The sequence below is a fragment of the Xenopus laevis genome, chromosome 9_10L, assembly GCF_017654675.1.
Source record: "Xenopus laevis strain J_2021 chromosome 9_10L, Xenopus_laevis_v10.1, whole genome shotgun sequence".
NCBI classification, from domain to species: Eukaryota; Metazoa; Chordata; class Amphibia; order Anura; family Pipidae; genus Xenopus; species Xenopus laevis.
In genome coordinates, this window is record NC_054387.1 from 90095333 (window position 1) to 90117202 (window position 21870).

The 21870-nt window shown below is 37.2% G+C and overlaps 1 protein-coding gene across 2 annotated transcripts in view; it reads left to right on the forward strand.

Annotated features, from left to right (window-relative positions):
• Positions 1 to 39: 39 nt before the first annotated feature.
• Positions 40 to 21870, forward strand: part of LOC108701459 (alsin) — a 53537-nt gene continuing 31706 nt past the window's right edge. The window contains exons 1-11 of one of the 2 annotated variants that reach the window (XM_018236174.2): positions 40 to 643; positions 3703 to 3803; positions 4770 to 4924; positions 7014 to 7885; positions 9294 to 9663; positions 12293 to 12461; positions 12998 to 13094; positions 13426 to 13503; positions 15674 to 15850; positions 16749 to 16920; positions 17849 to 18029. In XM_018236174.2, the coding sequence (XP_018091663.1) occupies positions 3784 to 3803; positions 4770 to 4924; positions 7014 to 7885; positions 9294 to 9663; positions 12293 to 12461; positions 12998 to 13094; positions 13426 to 13503; positions 15674 to 15850; positions 16749 to 16920; positions 17849 to 18029 (2291 nt within the window). In that variant the 5' untranslated portion in view covers positions 40 to 643; positions 3703 to 3783. The remainder of the gene's footprint in view (positions 644 to 3702; positions 3804 to 4769; positions 4925 to 7013; positions 7886 to 9293; positions 9664 to 12292; positions 12462 to 12997; positions 13095 to 13425; positions 13504 to 15673; positions 15851 to 16748; positions 16921 to 17848; positions 18030 to 21870) is intronic. The other variant, XM_018236175.2, reaches the window with a different exon arrangement.

A 21870-nucleotide genomic window follows, 5' to 3' on the forward strand; every position in this document is an offset into this window, starting at 1 on the left:
TTTTTATTGAAAATAACAGGATAATAGAGCCAATGGCAACCCTCATTGGTTGTACATCCAATAAGAAAAAACAAACGTATGAATAAAACAGCAAAGGTGTCTCGTCTTCTTTACTGAGCAGACATGCTACAAATAACTTCTGAGGAACTACAGGACAAACTACCAATGACTTCTGAGAAACTACAGGGCAAAGTATATTTCACTAGCAAAAGTGGGAGGTGCGAGCAGAGAAAAAAACATATTGACGACCACTGCACACGATCCGCTTTCGACCTCTGCTCGTCACTCCTACAAGTGAAGCATCACGGCACTCACGTGTAGTGGTGACGTCAGTCTCGCGTGATGAGACTTGTAGCGTCGGGATTGTCTGTAAGACAGCAGGAGGAAGCTTGCAGTTAGCAGCTGAGCTTTACGCAAGGTGTAAGTACAGATCCGGGACGTGTTATCAAAAGCGGGACTGTGCATTTACGCGGAATAGAGTGTGACGTTTGAGCAACTCCCAGCCTATCAAATCCCCATACTGCTTTATCGGGTCGAAAACGGTGATAGAACTTACCTTACAGACAGCTGTGTGCGGCAAAGAAGATGCTGCCACCATAGCAACAGCCCTCCCTCTCTTAGTCTGCGGCTCACTGAAATCCAAGTAAGTGCAGCTCTACACCTCCCCGATCCCCTAAACACCCCAAACCTAGGGGCCCAGAGACGACTGCTCCCCCCCCCTTCCCCCGATGGCGGCTCTGACCAGAAGGAATCAAAAGCGAAAATAGTTCTGAGTTCTCAGCTTATTTGATCGGGTACAAAGTCCATGCAGGTTTTGCGTTTGGGTTTGATTTCAAACTAAAAACTTGTTGCTGTTTTCACACTTTTTGTAAGGTGTCAATTTGTACTTTTGCTTCTCTTATAACATGAGCCCTGGCGATCATTAAAACACCAGTTCATAAATATATTTCAGGAATTCGATTAATTCAGGGTACTAACCGGTTTTCCCAATTTGCTTATATGGAGAGTATAGGAAGACCGCACAGTTACTACAGCTCCTCTATTTTTATATCTTTTATAGTGCTGGAAACTCATCTCATCTATCTATCTATCTATCTATCTATCTATCTATCTATCTATTTATATTTATCCCAGCAGTGGTGTAACTTTGGGACCCATTGCCCCCCTCCCCTGCAAAAATGTTTGTTTTCACAAGTCCTTTCCCCCTGTATACAAATCCCCCCTATTCAAGGGGAAGCAGGCCCAGGACCCCAGTTTTCACTGAGTCTGCATCCTCTATACTTATGCTGCTGACCCTGAGCTAATCTCAAGAACTTCAAAGGTGTAGACCAGGGATCCCCAACCTTTTGAACCAACGAGCAACATTCAGAAGTGAAAGGAGTTGGGAAGCAACACAAGCAAGAAAAATGTTCTTGGGGTGCCATATAAGGGCTGTGATTGGCCATTTTTCAGCCCCTATTTAGATTGTCAAGCTACATTGAGGCTCTGTTTGGCAGTGCACCTGTTTCCTCCAAGCCTGGAATTCAAAAATAAGCACCTGCTCTGAGACCACCGGGGGCAACATCCAAGGGGTTGGAGAGCAACATGTTGTTCATGAGCTACTGGTTGGGGATCGCTGGTATAGACTATCAAAAATTGTGTTCTGTCAATTTCAGCTATAGAACTGTACGTATTCAGAGAGCCTAAATGTTAGAAAGTGTTTTAGTTCTATTCTGTCTCTCCATTACAGCATGTGTGGTGGATCTACTCATTTGTTTCCTCAGTTCATGCATGCTAACATCTAATCCAGCAGTTTAGACAATTTGAATCATATTACGCATACCATCTGGTTATGCATATCAGCCCAGGGTTTTTTTTACCAATCATTCTGTGTTTCTATTGGAACCAGTGCTGTTCAACTTGTTACTTGTAGTGGGCCAATTATTTCTCATACAGCATGTTCAATGGCCAGGTTAAATTAAAATGATGTCAAATAGCAAAGACTATGGAGCCATAAAAAAGCCATCCTTGGAGCAGCGGCGTTTGGCCATCCCTGTGAATGACCAGTCATACAACATCCATCTGTTCCACCCTTGGGATAATTGGTCAGATATTTTTAATTACATTTTTTTTTTCATGTCTTTATACATAATATTAGGGTTGGTTAAAATAATAGATTGTTCCATTTAAGAGAACAAGGTCCCTCGGCTACTGGGTTTATGGATTTACATACTTGTTTCCACTAAACGAGGGTACTCGTACAATGATTTACGACAGATACTGTCACATGTATAGTTTCTTCTTGTAACTGCATACAAAGAGGCTTTATGTTTTCTGGTTGACCTTATGTATTATTTACTCCCAGAGGAAACAACAAAGCCTAATGGTAGTTAGCTACTAATACTAGTATCCGGAGACTAAGTGCTGTGGCAGTTGGACAGCTGCTGTAGTGGTGATCAGTATCATGGAAGAAGTTTTTGGTCATTTACAATTGACTGTAGCAAATAGCTTTTGAGCTACAGCTACTTCAGTATGAGTTTCTTAGGCACCAATCACTGGCAAAAGTCCTTTTCTGGTGCTTCCAATTGTAGTCTATGGGAAGTCTGAAGTCTACAGTTACAAGTATTTTGATTAATAGTCTGTGTGTCGTAGACCAAAGTGTAGCAAATCATCTCTGATGGCTTGCTATTCCTTCCAGTAACTGAAATCATCTTTTTTTAATACTACCTGTAAATATTCAAGGATATTGTGGTTATATTGCCTTAAATAGAGATTTTAACAACCATATCTTATTGTGTGCACAAAGCGATCCTTTTCGGCATATTTGGATTTATAATGCTGTTACTCAAAGCCAATTATGCTTGGATTGTATAAGCTGGCAACTCGACCCTGCTAACTGAGTTGCAAGCTTATTGGCCTGGGATGCCTCCAGACAAACCTGTTCAGTTGAGATATATATATAGATATATATATATATATATATATATATATATATATATATATATATATATAGCAAATTTGAGTACAGTGCACACGGATAACTGAAAAAAGCAATGCCTGTGTGCTGGTTACATGTGTCAATAGTCATAGGCAAGAGAGAAAAACCGCACCAACAGGTCTTTATACAAAAATAGAAAACCTTTTATTCAACGTTTCGGCTCGACCGCTGGAGCCGTCTTCAGGAACAAAAAAAAAAAAAAAAAAAGACGGCTCCAGCGGTCGAGCCGAAACGTTGAATAAAAGGTTTTCTATTTTTGTATAAAGACCTGTTGGTGCGGTTTTTCTCTCTTGAAAGTTCGTACCTTTAAATATGGTATGTTTTTTCCATTTTAATATGATGAAATTAGCCTAACATATAAGAGCATAGGTTAAATGGGTACAGTCCATTGAAATACCTTGATGTAAATGGCACCGTTTTACCCTTGTATCTGCTTGAGTGATGAAGTCTAGGCCAATACTATTCTAGCCTAATGAATAAAGACTATTGTCTTTGTTTGACTGTTGAACGGGCCGTGTTATGCTACTTTCTTCTGCGCGGGTGTGTACAGCTGGAGGCTGCGTATCTTTGTGGATCTGAGCTTCTCAAAAGACAGAAGTTCCCAGTATTTACCACCAAGTTATGAAATACTTGAAATTTCTTTGCAGTTATATCTACGGTGTGGCCGCTCATACAAATGTTTTGGCTGATTAAAAATAAAATGGATTTTCATGCTTGATTTTCAGGTTACTAGTTAAACTACATCTGCTCTAGAAAACTATGATTATTCCTCAAGAAGGTGTGTTACGGGACTAAAGCACTGACTGATGGAAGAACAGAAAGAAAGGTAGGATATTGGAAATGTCTTTCTGCTTACAGTAGTGCCACCCTATGCCTTTTAATAGTGCCACCCCTATGAAGTTTTACATAGTAACACATAAATGTCCTTTCTCCTATGGCAAACATTCCTGTACTGTAAATGGCGCGGTTCACATTAACAATTGTGTATGCACTGTTTTTTTTTTTTTTGTTGCTTTGCTTAAGGGGCAGTATACACCTTTGTTCAACATCTGTTCTATAGGACTTGTCCTAATCATACTTTTACCATTTAATAAGGAAAGGATTTGTTCATTGTACTAACTATCATCTAAATATTTTCTGGCTCTTTCTAACCTTCTGTTTTCGAAGGTCCGTGTACAGAAAATGTTTGTTTTTCAATGCTCCTGGAAAAATTCTGTTGAAACAAAGTAGAATGAATTTTATGTGCATTTAACATTTGATTATGCTCCCAGATGGTGTGGTTTGCCACTGGAGCACTAAGTGATGGACAAACAGAAAGAAAGATATGACATTGTGACATTCTGATACTGATGAGCTGACTTATGGAATCTATCTCTTTTAAATATGCTCTTCACAAAAGGGATTGATGAAAGGATACTGTGCAAGTACAAGCTGCCTATTTTGTGTTTGTTTTTGCTTTCTTTGTCTAAACTCTTTCTGTGTGATTTTTAAGGTGACGTGTCCAGAAAACATTTGCTTTTCCATCTTGCTGGATATATGCTGAGACAGATTTTTTTCACATGCTTTGCTAAGGTTTATTGTTAGGCTACTTGGTAACATTAAAAATTGTTTCATCAGATGGTTGATTTAGGCAAGACGTGGATGCTCATTTGTCAATGTAGCATGTCCTTTATCACATGGAAAGCACTTCAATATGATCAATGTTAATGTAGTAAAAACATGCAGAGTTGGCATGTTTTTCTGTTATACTTAATAAATACGAATAAATTCTTATTTTCCCTAATTTCTCTAGTCCTGATGATACCAAAGGAGGCCAAGAAAGAGGAACTGTCCATGTGTGGCAAGCTGGTACAAACCCAGTTAACCCAGAGCGGCTTCAAGGTTTGGGAGGGAAAATAGTGCTACAAGCAAGCCTTGGGAAAAATCATGGACTATTGCTAACTAGAGGTATGGATCAAGACGGGACACTGCAAAAACATGGATGGCATTTGTATTTGGAAGTCATTAAAAAATAAAGCTTAAACCTGCAAATAGTGATTTTATTTAGCCAATTTTACTACAGTGTCTACAACTTCCCTTTATCATTAGCTATATGTTTATTTCCAGAAGCAGCAATACGTACATATTTAGCACACATGTGGTGAGTGCCCCCATTATGCTATTTTAGCGTTTATACTAGGCAACTTGTTGCTGCCAGTCAGCAATTAGCATTCTCTGGAAAACTGTAGTTACAATAGACAAAGGAAACATCTGATTACTGTTGAATGCAGTCCAAATGCAAACTGTGGCATGACAAACTAGAAAATGTTTATAGCTCTACAGTAGCAACAAAAATAATAGTTTCTTTGAAACAGGTTAACATATTTGCAATTTCAGTTTATAGACTTAATTTAATGAAACAGCATAGCAACCTACTACAGGTATGGGACCTGTTATCCAGACCTGTCTTTTCCGATAAGCAGTCTTTCCGTAATTTGAATCTTTATACCTTAATGGACCAGTACTACCAAATCTTTTAAATACATATTTGCCCCCAAAATAGGTATAATTATAGGTAAGGGGTTACTTCCCCTTGGATTTTTTCACAACTTCAGCTTGAATTTGTCATGCAAAGTGCCCCATAGTCGAAAAGGTGACAAAAGCTTGAATTCCTCTGACCGCTGAACCGGAAGTCAGCTTCACATTGATAACCTAAAGCACCTAAGCTTTTTTTTTTTTTTTTTTGTAGTGCCTGCAGCTTAAATTTATTTTTATATTCCTTCGGACAGCTTTGGGGGTAATTATATGAGCATATATAAGCTGCAAACGCTGAAAAAACATATATTTAGGTCATCGTTCTGAAACGGACTTCCAGTTCAGCTCTCAGAGCAATTCAAGCTGCCATCGCCTTTTTGCCTTTATCCTATGGGGCACTTTGAACGTCAAATTCAAGCTGAAGATTTTATAAAATCTAAGAGGAATTAAGCCTTGCCTATTATTATAGCTATTTTGGGGGAATTGAGCATTAAAAAAAAAATTACTGTTCCTTTAAAGGGGACCTGTCACCCAGAATTTTTAAATGAAACATGAAATTCAAATTCTTTTTTTTATTGAAGCGTTCATAGCTGTTGTAAAGCTTTCTAGATAACTGGTGTCCGGATCCCATGCCTGTATAAAACATGAATTTCACAAATAATGTTCTAGAAACATTTTCTAACTTTGTAACATTTGCAGCTTATGGGTGGAGAAGGGGACTTTAGGCCTCAAAGTTCGTTACCAGTAATGTGATCATACATATTCTTTGTGTTAAAGGGGTTGTTCATTCACCGTCCAAAACTTTTTTCAGTTCGGTTGTTTTCAGATTGTTCCCCAGAAATATAGACTTTTTTCAGTTACTTTCCATTATTTATTTTTTTACTTTTTTTCCCAAAATGTAAGGTAAAGGTTTGAATGTACCTATCTCTTTCAGTCTGGCAGCTCATTAATTCAGGCGCAGACTCTAAACTGTTCCAATTTTGCAACATTTAGTTAATACATTTCTCAGCAGCATCTCTGGAGTATTAGCAACTATTGTATCAATTCTAATAGCTGCCTTTAATGAAACTCAGGGATTCTGCTCAGGAGGGACAAAGATAAGTAAGTAATTGGAAAAAGTCGTTATTTCTGGTGACCTATCTGAAAACAACTAGGTGTTTGTATGCTTCCCATATACTTTTATGTTTATCATTCTTCTGAATAGCTGCCGCAGAAATTTGATGATTAATGTGTTTTATGCTGAATAGCCGGTGTGGTGTGCACATATTCCCTTATTGTACAAAGAATGGCATTACTTAATTGTTTAATTTATAAAATCTTTCATCTTATAATAGGCATGCATTCACTCAAGAGAGGTACTTTTGAGAATGCATGTTCTTTCTCTTCTCTAAAGGTGCACTGTTTACAGATAATGTAATAGTACATACACAAACCTTTTCCAGACATCATTACAGGATTTTCCAACATGTGTTTACACAAATAAGTTCTTTTGTAACTATGCAATATATATTATGTTTTTCAGATGGTCAAGTGTTTAGCTTTGGAAAACAACCATGGAGGCAGGAAGAGACAACCCCGGAAACTCTTGTTTTAGAGAAAGCTCTATGTGGAGAGCAAGTAATATGTGTGAGTGCAGGAAGCTACCACAATGGAACTGTAACAGAAAGTGGAATGGTTTACATGTGGGGGGAAAACACTGCAGGACAGTGTGCAATTGCAAACTGCCCATCCATACCAAAGCCTACAGCCATTACCATAGCTGACCAGGAGACTACCCCTCCAAGATGGGTAAGGGCTATACAGCTGTCATGTGGAGAAGAACATACCCTGGCACTGTCTGTCAGCAGAGAAATATGGGCGTGGGGCTCTGGCTGTCAGCTTGGATTGATAACCACCACTTTTCCAGTAATTAAGCCACAAAAGTTGGAGCATCTGTCAGGACGGGTTGTTCTTCAGGTTGTCTGTGGGGCATTTCACAGCCTGGCCCTTGTTCAGTGTCCCATTGCTCAGGACTTAAAACCTGTTCCAGAGAGATGCAACCACTGCAGCCAACTGCTCATTACAATGACAGACAAGGAAGACCATGTCGTCATTTCTGATGCTCATTGCTGCCCACTGGGGGTTATGCTGGCAGAATCCCATCCTGGCAGCAAAAGCAGTCCCACTTCTTTTGGACTTAGTGTTAAAAGCATTACGAAGGAACATGTAATGACCCATGAAGAAAAGGAGACTTCCCAAAAATACCCCGAATGTGATACAGAGCTGGGTACAGATGCTGCTAGCTTTTGTGAAACAGAAACTTCTCAGATTTTTGGCAAATCCAATGACATGAGCTCATCACCCTCCTCTCAAACCGAGCAATGTCTAAAGGATGGAATGGCAGAAATTACACAGGTAAGGAGAAGCTTATTTTTATTTATAGTATTTCTTTTTTACATTTTCATTTCACAACATTTAATAATAGAATGCACGAATATGAAGAGCTCTACCTGATCCCTTACACACTTGTTGTAAGTGTAGGGTGCTGATCCGGAAGACCCTTCCCTCGCATAAGGGTCATAGAGTCAATAGCAGAAGAAATTCGGATGCACACCTAGGTGTGCATCCGAATTTCTTCTGCTAACATTTAATAATAGGGCATTCTCTCTCTCACAGGCTTGATTTTACATTACTTGTTATGTCACTGTGGTAGGAATCTATAGTCCCCTTTTGTGAACTAAGCAGTGGTTTCACATGTAATGATAACTACAGAATAAATGCAAATACTAGTGATGACTGAACATAAGTAGAATTATTTATTTGCTGCATGTTTTTTTATTTTTTATTTGGCCTTGGTGTTCTAGTTTGGGCCCCTGTGCTTTACTGCTAATGTATGAGTGTTTAATCACACCTGAGTACATTACACAAAAACCTGCATTTATTTGATTAAAAAAATAATGTTAATTTTTATATACAGTGTGTGTAAAGTCTGTGTTAAAGAAATCTTAATAAATATTCCATTTAGGTAAATCATTGCTGAGAACACTTGCCTAACACTTTAATTTTATACTAGAGCAAAAAAAGAGTATCCTTGGAGGCTGTAAACAACTGAAGGGCTTCTTTGTGAAGCCATTCATTGGAGGAGAGGGTTAGATATGTTGTGCATACACATAGATAAGCTGCTTGTGTTCTATAGGAAAGGGCAAAATGTGGCCTAGAATGATGCTATTTTTAGAGTGCAAAGTACAGTTATGGGATCTGTTATCCAGAAAGCTTTGAGTTACAGGACATTCGCATGGAATCTATTTTTTACTTTTAATTTCCTTTATATCTGTAATGCTAAAACAGTACATTGTACTTGATACCAACTAAGATACCATTAATCCTTATTGGAGGCAAAACAATGTTATTGGGATATTTATATTTATATATATATATATATATATATATATATATATATATATATATATATATATATATATATATATATATATATATATATATATATATATATATATATATATATATATATATATATATATAAATATATATATATATATATAAATATATAAATTTTTAGTAGAAAAAGTGTGGCAATGCAAATTACAGAAAACCTCAGGCCCCGAGCATTCTGAATAACCAGTCCAATACCTGTATTTACATATATCTGAAAACAAATTTGTAAAGTAGTGCAGTAATAATTTGTACACCCAGTATCAGAACGCTTGTCTCACAAGACAGAGCAGTGTATGTGTGTCTGAAACAGTTATTTACATATACTCCTCCATTAATGTGTTCATGTAATATCTCTATTTCTGTGTAGCTGCAAGAGCAGAAGCCATTAGAAGAACTGAGTGAGATTGCTGGGAGCTCCACTGCTATCTCGGCATCAGGTCTTAACAGTCTGGTGGTATCTTGTGCCTCTGCTGTAAGTGTGAGGGTTGCCGCTACCTGTGAAGCCGGGGCTCTTTCACTCAAGAAAGTCATGAATTTTTACTCTGGATCTCTGTGTGACCCAGGAGCTCAGCAAGCTATCAGTTCCTCTGCACATGATGGACTGAAGGACAGCCGTGAAGAACAGGTTAAACTGGAATCAATGCAAGGCAAGAAGAGTTCCAGCCTTGTAGACATCAGAGAAGAAGAAGCAGATGCTGGAAACAGAAGACTTTCTCTGCCAGGCCTGCTGTCTCAAGGTATTTAAGGATTGGAAAACTGCCTAACCCCATAAGAAGAGTAAATGTACTCACCTGCAGTAGATGGTCCCCCTCTTAATTTAATAGCAATATTAAATGTATAATTGTATCCTCTTGTTTTAGTTTCAGTAGCTTCTATGAAATGTACTCTCTAGTCTCACCTTAGCTGTCATTTTCTGAGGCAGGCCATACACAGCCTTCCTTATCAGCTTCCATAGTCGTCCTATTAGTTTCTATCCCCAAGTGACCAAAGTGGATTTATTATGGTATCCTGCGGGTGCAAGCCTATCTGGAAATTGCACTAACTGGAATTAATCAGGTTTGACATAAGCAGTGACAATTCTTTTAGTTTGCATTTAATGTGTAGAAATACTAGAAAAAAAAACTAAGCACACTAGCACAGGATTCCCCTGAACTAAGCATGTTTTTTTTTTGGAGGGGGGGGCAGTTTTTGTTGGAAGACCATTTTCTTGGATTATTTGGGCTTGTCAAGTATCTGTTACCATCATATTGACAAAGCCAATTAAACATGCCACTGATTGTTAGAGATAGTTGATGTATACTGGCCCTGGAGACTAGTGTATAATGTTTCTTAAAGTGATACTGACACTAAAAAATTTCTTTTCAAAATATTAATCTACATGAAGTGACCTATAGGTCATGTGGATCGTTTTTGGATGATAGTTTAGCTTTTGTAAGTAATGGTTACTTGAAGTTCCTAAACCTGACTGTTTTGCCAACCTGACTGTTCCTTCTTAACCCGTCCGTTAGCGTTTCTAATGGTAACGGAGAAGTGCTGCACAAATATGGCAGCCCACTCATAGGGGAACATGGGTGTAAGAAAGGTAATGTAAAAGCATCAGGAAAATACTTTTATGGCAAAATTATAAATGGCATTCAAAGACAATGTTATGATAGATATTAAAAAAGGTTATTTTCTGATGTCAGTATCTCTTTAAATAACGTACATTATGTACATGTAACGGAGTTGCATTAAAGGAATTTATCAAATGATATCACTCTACCTTAAGATATGCAAAAAGCAAATACTTTGTGAACAAGTCTTTAAGATGACCTTATAAATGGTACAGGTATGGGATCTGTTATCCGGAAACCAATTATCCAGAAAGCTCCGAATTACGGAAAGGCTGTCTCTCATAGACTCCAATATAATAAAATAATAAAGTTTTTTTTGAAAATGATTTCCTTTTTCTCTATAATAATAAAATGTTACCTTGTACTTGATCCAAAATAAGATATAGTAAATCCTTCTTGCACATGTGTCAAACTCAAGGCCCGCGGGCCAGAACTGGCCCACGAAGGGATTATTTTTGGCCCGCAGGATAAATTATAATTATTATTAGATCTGGCCCGCTGGTATATTGCCTCACAGTGTAAGCTGCTGATAGACAAGCGGAACAGGGAGTCCGCATTATTAGAACTGCAAGTCCCACAATGCACTGCTAGTACGACGCAATGTCAATCAAAGGCGCGCGAGTCCCTGTTCCGCGGCTTGTGTATCAGAAGCTTACCTGTGGAGCTAGCGTTACCCCCTCCCTGAAAGCTTAGTGCCTGACCCCAGACATAGATCAACTTTTATTCAAGATCCAAGACACCAAGGGGCAAATTTACTTACCTCCGAAAATCCGCCAGCGCTGGCTTCGCGCACATCGCAGCACTTTGCCAGGTGTAAAGTCGCCTGGACAATGCTAATTCACGAAATCCGAAGTTGCGCACAGGGTACCTGAACGCTGGCGAAGTTGCGGTAGGGAAAATACGCTCAGCAGTTGGAAGTTACTCTAGCGTTGGCTAATTTGCATATGGCGTGCAGTTAAAGTAGAATGGCCGTATATGCTGCAGCAAATATATTATACTACACATGGCCAGGGAACCTTAATAAAATTATATAGAGGTTACATTGCCCTACACATGTGCCCACAGTTTAGTTTAGATGCTATATGTTATCAAATGTAGGGGGGAAGGAGGGTACCTCAAAAAAAATTTCTATCTTTTTTTTTTTTTTGTTTATGTTGTTTTATAGGAAATAACTTCTGAGCTGTGTTAGTTCCAGGTTCAATATATACAATAAGGTTATTTCAATTTGTTTTCAATAAACACTGAACTTGTCCGGCCCTCGACTTGGAGCATTTTTAAAATTTTGGCTCAACGTGTATTTGAGTTTGACATACCTGCCTTATTGGAAGCAGAACCAGGTTATTGGGTTTATTTAATGTTTAAATGATTCTCTAGTAGAGTTAAAGTATTAAAATCCAAATTACAGAAAGATCCATTATCTGGAAAACCCCAAGTCCCAAGCATTCTGGATAAGAGGTCCCATAATTGTGCAATATAATGGCACACTACTCACCTGGTATCTGTAGATAACACTATTATTTTTCAATGGTAAACAAGCTTATTTAAACATTCTATAAATATTAATATTATAATAATGCACATAAACATTATTTAAATGTTAACATCTTTTTGGAAAAATTGTAACCTGGCATAAACATAAATCAGATTTAATTTAAGCAGTGATGTGTGCCTATATACTTGATCATGCCAATGTACTGTAAATATACGGTTTACGATGTAAACCATCATTATTGGATTCTGTTCTATTCCGTAGTGTCTCCTAGACTGCTACGGAAGGTAGGACGAGCCAGAATGAGGACCGTGGCTCTGACACCCACAAACAGTGGTGAAGCTGATGTGCTTCTGCCCTCTTTGAAAACGGAGGTGTGGAGCTGGGGAAGAGGGAAGGAAGGACAGCTTGGACATGGAGATGTCTTGCCTAGGTACGTTAGCTTATAATTACAGTAGTGGATACATCTAAGGAATGGAAGTAACTGAAGAATATGTTAGCCTGCATAAAAGTATATTTAAAACGGATGAGTTGTAGATTTGTATATGTTATTTATCATCTGTTTTTGTTTTTCCTTGTGTATGTTTAATTTTCTTGATCTTTAACATTATAATCCCTCCTCTCCCATATGTACATGGGCATGTGTTATGGCTGTTTACCACACAGGTAAATGCAGGGTGCTACATGGCTTCACCTACATTATTGGTTTTACTCTGGTCATTGCTGTGAGGGTTTATTGACTGTGATAAGGAAAAAGAAGCAATATTTTTCTCCTCTGACTTGCTTTAAAAAAAAATGGTTTAAACTCCACTAGGGCTGGGACTGACGTGAATAATATATAATCTGTAATTCGCTGTGGCATATACTGATGCTATATAAATAAAACCAACTTTATTTTATGACCATTTTGATATCTTTAATGCACTTGTGAGCTTCTGTAATATGTTTATCTTTTACTACTTTTGGTAGATTGCAGCCTCTCTGCGTGAGAAGTATGGATGGCAAAGAAGTGATTCAGTTGGCAGCCGGCAGTCACCACTCAGTGGCTCTTACTGCCAGATCTCAGGTAATTGTTTTACTGGAAACAGAACTGCTAAATGAAATATTAGAGTGTAACAAGAACATGCTATTTGTTGAAAGTTAAAATTTGTTGACCCTTTTATTTACCTATTTTCATATTCCCTATATGTACCTTTTTTAATTGAATAATTACCTGTTGCAACAGATGTCATTGACCCCTTATTTTGTTGCAAAAATACTAACGTAACTGGTTTGACTAGCTGCAATCTTTACACTTACTTTGGAAGTCCCATACAAATAGATCACTGCAGTATGTTTGTCTACACTGAATCTTTAGAGAAATGTGGGTTTTATATTAAAGTTTTTCTCAATTGTAGGTTTATTCTTGGGGCAGTAATTCCTGTGGCCAGCTTGGTCATCTGCAGTCTCCAACCACCATACCACGTCTTGTTAAGGTTGGTGAAATGCATGATGTGAATGTAACATTACAGTGGTGAATTGCAACGGTTTAGCATGATATTATACTGATTAGAGCAACATACAGCAGCTTCCACAAGCAATTTAATTCCTGTACTAAATAAACAATATGTAAAAAATATGAAACAACGAAAACGTAAATCCGACCTTTGTTTTTGTCTTCGAACCCAACTTTGTTTAAAATCAATTTAAAAATATAACTAAAAAAAAAAAGAAATGATTACTTCTGGTCCTACATTGGTAGAAAATTAATGTTAACCAACGGAACAGTAAAATGAGATTGTTCTTTTATTAAACTTTAACGGCATATGATACAAGTATGAGACCTATTATCCAGAATGCTCAGGACCATGGGGTTTTGTGGATTATGGATCTTTCTGGAATTTGGATCTTCATACCTTGTCTACTAGAAAATCATTTTTGCTTCCAATAAGAATTAATTATATCTTAGTTGGGATCAAGTACAAGCTACTGTTTTATTATTACAGAGAAAAATAATTTGGATTATTTCATTTTAATCTATGGGAGATGGCCATTCTGTAATTTGGAGCTTTCTGGATATCGGGTTTCTGGATAACTGATACAATACCTGTACATTGAAGTCCTAAAACATACACCTATACTAAAGATCTTCATTTTCAATTTTCTACAACTTCACTTCATGTTTCCATTGCCTATATAGTTTCGATACAAGGCAGTTACACATTACATAATAAACATGGCAGCTCAACCCTGTATAATCAGTTTCTATAACAGGCAACCCTCATGTTCTGCTTGTCGATTTGCAGCAAACCCTAAGCTAAGCCCAAAGCACAATGAGCATGTGCGTGTTACTGACACTCCTAACTGAACTCAAGATGGTGAGCTCTTGTGACAATTTTGAAATCCAGGATCACTGTTGTTATAGAGATGCTGAACCTTTAGACTGGGACAGTAAGTTCAGTATATAAAATACAGCATTACTATCCACATTTGTTTTTAGACTTTAGTTCTCCTTTAAAGAGATACTGACACCAAAAAATTTACTTTTTTAATATCTATCATAACATTATCTTTGAATGCCATTTATCATTTTGCCATAATATTATCTGCCTGATGCTTTAATGTTATCTTTCTTACCCCCTTTTTCCCAATGAGGGGGCTGCCATATTTGTGCAGCAGGAGTCCGTTCGCATTAGAAACTCTGACAAGTTGAGAAGGGACAGTCAGGTTGACAAAACAGTCAGGTTTAGGAACTTCAAGTAACCATTAGCAGAACGATCAGCGAAAAACGATCAACATGACCTATAGGTAACTTTTCGTGTAGATTAATATTTTGAATATAAAATTTTTAGTGTGAGTATCACTTTAAATAAATTGTTCTGTAAGCATTTTCTTTGAAATGGTCTTAAAAGAAAATTAATGTAAATAGCCTATTTGACTTAACAAAGACAATGTAGAATAAGAGAGAAGTTGTAAATTGCATTTGATCATCTTTATGGTAGGGAATGTAAACTTTATGACTCAACTGTATGTTCTGTGTTTTTACAAAACGGAGGTTTTTTTTTTTTATTTTAATTTGTGCATTTATGAAACATGAAATGAAACATATTATAAAATGTATGCTTTTACAAAGATCAAGGTGCCTTGTTCATTGCGTTCTTTACACGCATCATTTGATAGGCCAATTTTCTTAGATGGCTTAATTGTGTCCTCTGGCCCACAACCCTACACTTAGGGGGCAGATTTATCAAGGGTCGAATTTCGAATTTTTGAAACACTTTGAAATTCGAATGCAAAAAGACCTGGTCAAATAGGTTCGTTTTTGATTGAATAGGTCGGTTTTAGATCGAATTCGAAACGTACAAATTGAAGTAATAGTGCATTCGATCAAATTAGAAGTTTTTCCAAAAAAAAAAAAAAACTTGATTTTTTTTAAATTCGAAACGAACAAAAATAAGCTTGAAATTCGAATTTTTTAAATTAGAATTTTCACTTTGACCTTTGATAAATCTGCCCCTTAAACAACTCTGATTTAAATTTAAAGCTTTACATCTTTATTGAAAACACAACAGAATTAGTGTCTTATGACATTACAAAAATGTCAGTATTAGCAATAACCACTAAGCCTAAATAGGGAATAGTGATGTTGTTTCTTCTTCCCAACAGGTGTGTGAAAGTGATGGCGTGTGGTCTGTAGCTGCAGGACGGGATCACTCCCTTTTTTTGGTACACAAAAAAGAAGAGTTTCAGCCTGCTGTGTTATACTGTGGACTTCAAACAGCAAATGACTGGAGTGGACCTGATCCAAGTCAATACCCAATAGAGATCGTTGAGTGTGGCAAGGTGTTAAGCTGTGACCACTATTATATAAAATTAGGGCGCCCTGCTGTACACTTCCTATTAACTTATAATGATAACTTGAAATGATTAACACAGATAATTAGAAGTTCGGTTAGAAATAAAATGCACTTTTTAATCTTTACCTTTCATATTAGCTTTTAGTATGGTGTAGAATGTCATATTTCTTGCAATTGGTTTTTATTATTTGTAATTTTTGAGTTATTTAGCTTTTTATTCAGCAGGTCTCCAGTTTGCAGTTTTAGCGATTTGTTTGCTAGTGTTCAAATTACCATAACAACCATGCATTGATTTCAATAAAAGACTTGAATATGAATAGGAGACAGCCTGGGTAGAAAGAGGAGTAATAAAAAGTAGCAGTAACAATAAATTTGCAGCCTTACAGAGCATTTGATTTTTAGATGGGGTCAGTGACCCCCATTAGAAAGCTTGAAAGACCCAGAAGAATAATTTAAAACTAATGAAGACCAATTGAAAAGTTGTTTAGAATTAACCATTCTATGACATACTAAAATGTAATTTAAGGGGTGGTTTAACTTTAAGCCTACTAGTTATTCTATTACCCACATTTATCATATGCAGAAAAATGCATATATTATTTAAAGGTGATGCAATTTTCTGTGAATCATAGTTCCTTGAAATCCTTTTTGCTGTATTATCAATTTTATAGACTGAAGGTTTGATCAATTATAAATCTGCCCCATAGTTTGTCTAAATAATTCCAAAATGTAAACAAATACATTAGATTATAATATTATACAGCCAGAATAAGCAATAGCTACAGAGATATTGTTACAGAGTTGGCAGCAATTTTTTTTCTGTAGTGTTTATTTTTTATGAAACTAGCATTTCCTTTACTAAATAAATGTTATTTATTTTCAAGCTTGGCTACATTTGTAGTATCTCTGCTGGAGCTGATCGATGCTTAGCCCTGGTAGACCAAAATATGATGGGTTATATTGGAAGTCTCCATGAGCTAGCAGACACAGAAATGCGCTTCTACAGCCACCTTAGTGATATGAAGTCTGTGATACTCAGACCTCTTCTGGGGCTTGGTAAGTTGCCAGAGTTTTTCCATTTCTAAAATCCATTGTGTCCAGTGACCAGGAAGTACTCTTGCTTGTATAAACTGTAGGATTTTATTGGCAGTCAAGATTATTTTGATTTGCTAGTGTATATCTACAATTATGAATAAATAGCATGGCACCATGACCTCAACTTACCAGAAAAATTCGGAGTAAATCTGCCTGGAAGAATTGGGCAAAAATCACTAATAAACAGGATGTTAAGTTGGTACATACCCCAGAAGGTATAAGTCAGCATATCCATGTGACATAGGAAAACACACATGACTGCAAACACTAGCCATAGAAATAAATGGGCAGTGACCCGCCCATTGAGATGTTAATAATCTAGGCAACAAGACACCCATAATCTTTGTGTGTGCCATTGTCTAAAATTGCCGGTCTGTAAAATAAAATCTTTGTGGATTTGTATATTTAACTCTTAATGGCATGTTTATCAAAATTTGTGACTAAACTGTATTGCGTTTTTTTCCACATCTAAGTAATTCTGGGCAAATCCTTTAATGGGTTAATCACAGTCGCATTAAGTCATGCAGAAAATAATGGCATTTTTACATTTGTAAATTTGAAAAAAGCTAATAATTCACTTCCCATCCATTATTCCAGCATCTCGGCAGGTTCTAGGTGGCATAATTTATATTTTTTTTATAAAGCACTGCAGAAAAAGTCACGATTGCGGAAAAAAGTCAAAGTTTTGCTGATATTTTGTTTCCAAAAATTAAATTTCTTGGAGTGGAGTATTTAATATATGCAGTTGGAAGCAGTTTAGAGGGCCAAAGTTTGCACATCCTTTCTCAATAAACATGTAATGTTTCACAGCTTTGCTCATATAGTTACTGTATTTACCATGTCATTTTATAGAATTGTTAATCCATAATATGTTTATTTTCCTTTTAAGATAACCTAGGTTCAGCCACTGCTCTTCAGCAACTACAGAATATGGCGACTAAATTTAGCAAACTCTGCTACTTGATTGGCCAGCATGCTACCTCACTCGTTCACTTTCTGCGTGGAGCAAAGGATGCCCGGAGCCTGTCTATTCTGGAGCATTCCAGTCTCTTCCTAGACAGCTATACAGAGTGAGTCTACCTGGAACTCAGGCTCATGCCTGTGGTTTATATTCACAGCATATAAATATAAACAGGTAAAGGGGAAAACAATAAAGCAAAGTCTCACCAGATAGAAGTTTTCAAAGAACACAAAATTAAAGTCTGCTATGCCGTTACCAGGCAGTCTTTCTCTGGATTCCCAATGGTAGTTTGACACAAAATTCAGTCTTTTCCTCCCAACTCACTCAACTCCCTGATCACACCCAACTTCCCTTAAACAGTCCCACCTGCTGACTAATTGGACAGAGTACTCCTGGGTCCTAGCCTGTCTTTCCATGGAGATTTAAAGGAGCCAATACCTCAGCCTGGGTGCTATATATATATCGGCCATCATATACAGTTAGGTCCATAAATCTTTGGACAGAGACAACTTTTTTTTCTAATTTTAGTTCTGTACATTACCACAATGAATTTTAAATGAAACTACTCAGATGCCGTTGAACTGCAGACTTTCAGCTTTTATTCAGTGAGTTGAACAAAAAGATTGCATAAAAATGTGAGGAACTAAAGCCTTTTTTTAACACAATCACTTTATTTCAGGGGCTCAAAAGCAAATGGACAAAAAACTGAAAATAAAATGTGCATTTCTAATACTTGGTTGAAAACCCATTGCTGGCAATGACAGACTGAAGTCTTGAACTCATGGACATCACCACATTCTGGGTTTTCTTCTTTTTAATGCTCTGCCAGGCCTTTACTGCAGCGGCTTTCAGTTGCTGTTTGTGGGCCTTTCTGTCAGAAGTTTAGTCTTCAACAAGTGAAATGCAGCTCAATTGGGTTCAGATCAGGTGACTGACTTGGCCATTCAAGTATATTCCACTTCTTTGCTTTAATAAACTCCTGGGTATATAGTTATATTTGTTTTTATCTATTTTTGGATTTTATTTTACAGGCATGTCACCCAGCATGGACCTTTTAGATGCAGCTAGCTCAGTAGCCGGCGGCTAACTGGTGTTCAGTGCCACCTCAGGGACTCCCACCTGTGTACCTTATACTTACCTGCTGTGGTCCAATCAGGGGGAATCAACATTTGTTTTTGGTGAATTTTTTCGTTTAGGAGCTAGCAATTTAAGGAGCTGGAGGCAGGCAGGGAAGGCAAGTTTTTCCAACATCAGCAGTATGTAGCTCACCTTGATTTTTCTAGCTTTAACTCTATTTTTTGGCAAATTCGTTAAAGGTTTAGTTTGAAGTGTATCTTATATTTAATGAAGAGTACTTTTAAAAGAACTCTATAGATTAACATTTTTTGTATTCCAAACCTCAATACGGTTTCAGATTAAATGTATCTGGTATTCATGATGTCCTTTACTTTTATTGGATTTTTTGTTCTGTTTTGCAGCAAATATACATTCCAAAATAATAAACCCAAAAAGTAATTGTATCAATATTTCTTCACAGAATACTATAAGAAGAGTTCTTTAAAAAAAATACTTACTTGGGGTTGTTCATTGATTATTTATTTTCTTACCTGCTATTGGATATTACACATTTGAATCTGAAAATATGCCATTTTGTTTGTTACCCAGCAAACAGTAAAGCATTAGCCTTGCATTAGCCTTGCATCAACCTTGTGTTTCTTATGGAAGATTTTATGAGGTTATGTCAACTGACTTTTGTTTGTTCTCCTTATGTCATATGCATGGCTAAGTTTTGCTTGCACTTCTGTTTTTTCTCTCTATACTGATGATGTGTTGCTTAAATTACTTTTCTAAGGCCAGGCTAATCCCCCATTATCTTATAAGGAGGTTTACAATAGATATATGTTAAATATAAATAATATGCAAAATATAGTCACAATTTAGCTTCAAGCTTTGTTAATTGCAATTACGTAAGGGCCCCTCTGGGGGACACTTACACTCTTGGGGAACCTCTAGTGTAGAGAAACAGGAGAAATTATTTATTTCATGTTAGATTATGCGTATGTGCATTTTTGTTTAAAAAACCATACTTGTGGAATAGTTATATTTCCACTTAAAATAAGTTTGTAAAGATTCTCATTCATCCAGGTCATCGAATATCTGTAGAAATAAGTCAAATCAACAGAACTTGCTGTGTTTTTCTTGAAAATGTTTCACCAGTCATCCAACTGGCTTTCTGAATTTTTCTGAATTGAGAAAGCCAGTTGGATGACTGGTGAAACATCTTCACACAGCAAGTCCAGTTGATTTGACTTATTTCTACACTTTAAATAAGATATATATATGTATTTTCCCTTTTTTATAATATAAATATTGAGAGCAAATTATTTTCCATTTCACTTTTTCTCTAATCTAATCTTGAAAATGTTTCACAACTGGACTGAGGGGCTTTTTCAGTTCAGCTGAGTGTTAAGGAATTTTGTGGCATTGTAACCCCTTAAGCTGGCCATAGACGCAAAGATCTGATCGTACGAATCGAGGATTCGTACGATTTTCGGAACGTGTGTGGAGAGTCCCGACATTTTTCGTCCGGCGGAGATCGGTCGTTTGGTCGATCGGACAGGTTAGAAAATTTCTGTCGGCTGCCAATAATATCTCTGCGTGTATTGCCGATCGTACGATTTTCAGTGGGAGACTGTCACTAGCTTTGGTTGGACATAGATATCGTACGATTGCTGTCAGGGGCAGAACATTGCTGATCTGTTCTTTTACTAATCTGACTGGTAAGACTTTGATCTGAATGGTTAGTGGCGGGTCGGGAGATGGGAAAGCTTTAAGGGGATACTGTCATGGGAAATTTTTTTTTCTCAAAATGAATCAGTTAATAGTGCTGCTCCAGCAGAATTCTGCACTGAAATCCATTTCTCAAAAGAGCAAACCGATTTTGTTATAATCAATTTTGAAATCTGACATGGGGCTAGACATGTCAATTTCCCAGCTGCCCCAAGTCATGTGACTTGTGCTCTGATAAACTTCAATCACTCTTTACTACTGTACTGCAAGTTGGAGATATACCCCCCCCCTCCCTTCCCCCCCCCCCCAGCAGCCTAACAAAAGAACAATGGGCAGGTAACCAGATAACAGCTCCCTAACACAAGATAACAGCTGCCTGTTAGATCTAATAACAACACTCAATAGTAAAAACCTATGTCCCACTGAGACACATTCAGTTACATTGAGAAGGAAAAATAGCAGCCTGCCAGAAAGCATTTCTCTCCTAAAGTGCAGGCACAAGTCACATGACCTGGGGCAGCTGGGAAATTGACAAAATGTCTAGCCCCATGTCAGATTTTAAAATTGAATATAAAAAAATCTGTTTGCTCTTTTGAGAAATGGATTTCAGTGCAGAATTCTGCTGGAGTAGCACTATTAACTGATGCATTTTGAAAAAAGCATGTTTTCCGATGACAGGATCCCTTTAAGGGTAAAACAGTCACCAACATCCAATCACAATTGTTCCACTGAACTTATTCAGGTAGGTTTTATTTTTTCTTCTCTGTTCAGGGGTGGTTGTTCCAGTTTGACATTAATGGCCTCCTTCATGACTATTCACAGTTATGCAGTTGTGCTATTTGAAAAATGAATACCGTATATACTCGAGTATAAGCCGAGTTTTTCAGCATCCAAAATGTGCTGAAAAAGTCTACCTCGACTTATACTCCAGTCAGTGGGCAGTAGCTGAGATTGCAGTCACTTTTAATCATTCCTATACCAACAGTTAGCTTGGGGAGAGACTGCAATATCACACAGCGCCCTCTGTTGGTTAAATGAAAGAATAACAGTGCGCCCTATGTTGGTTATATGAAAGAATAACAGTGACTGCAATATCACACAGCACCATCTGTTGGTTATATGAAAGAATAACAGTGACTGCAATATCACACAGCGCCCTC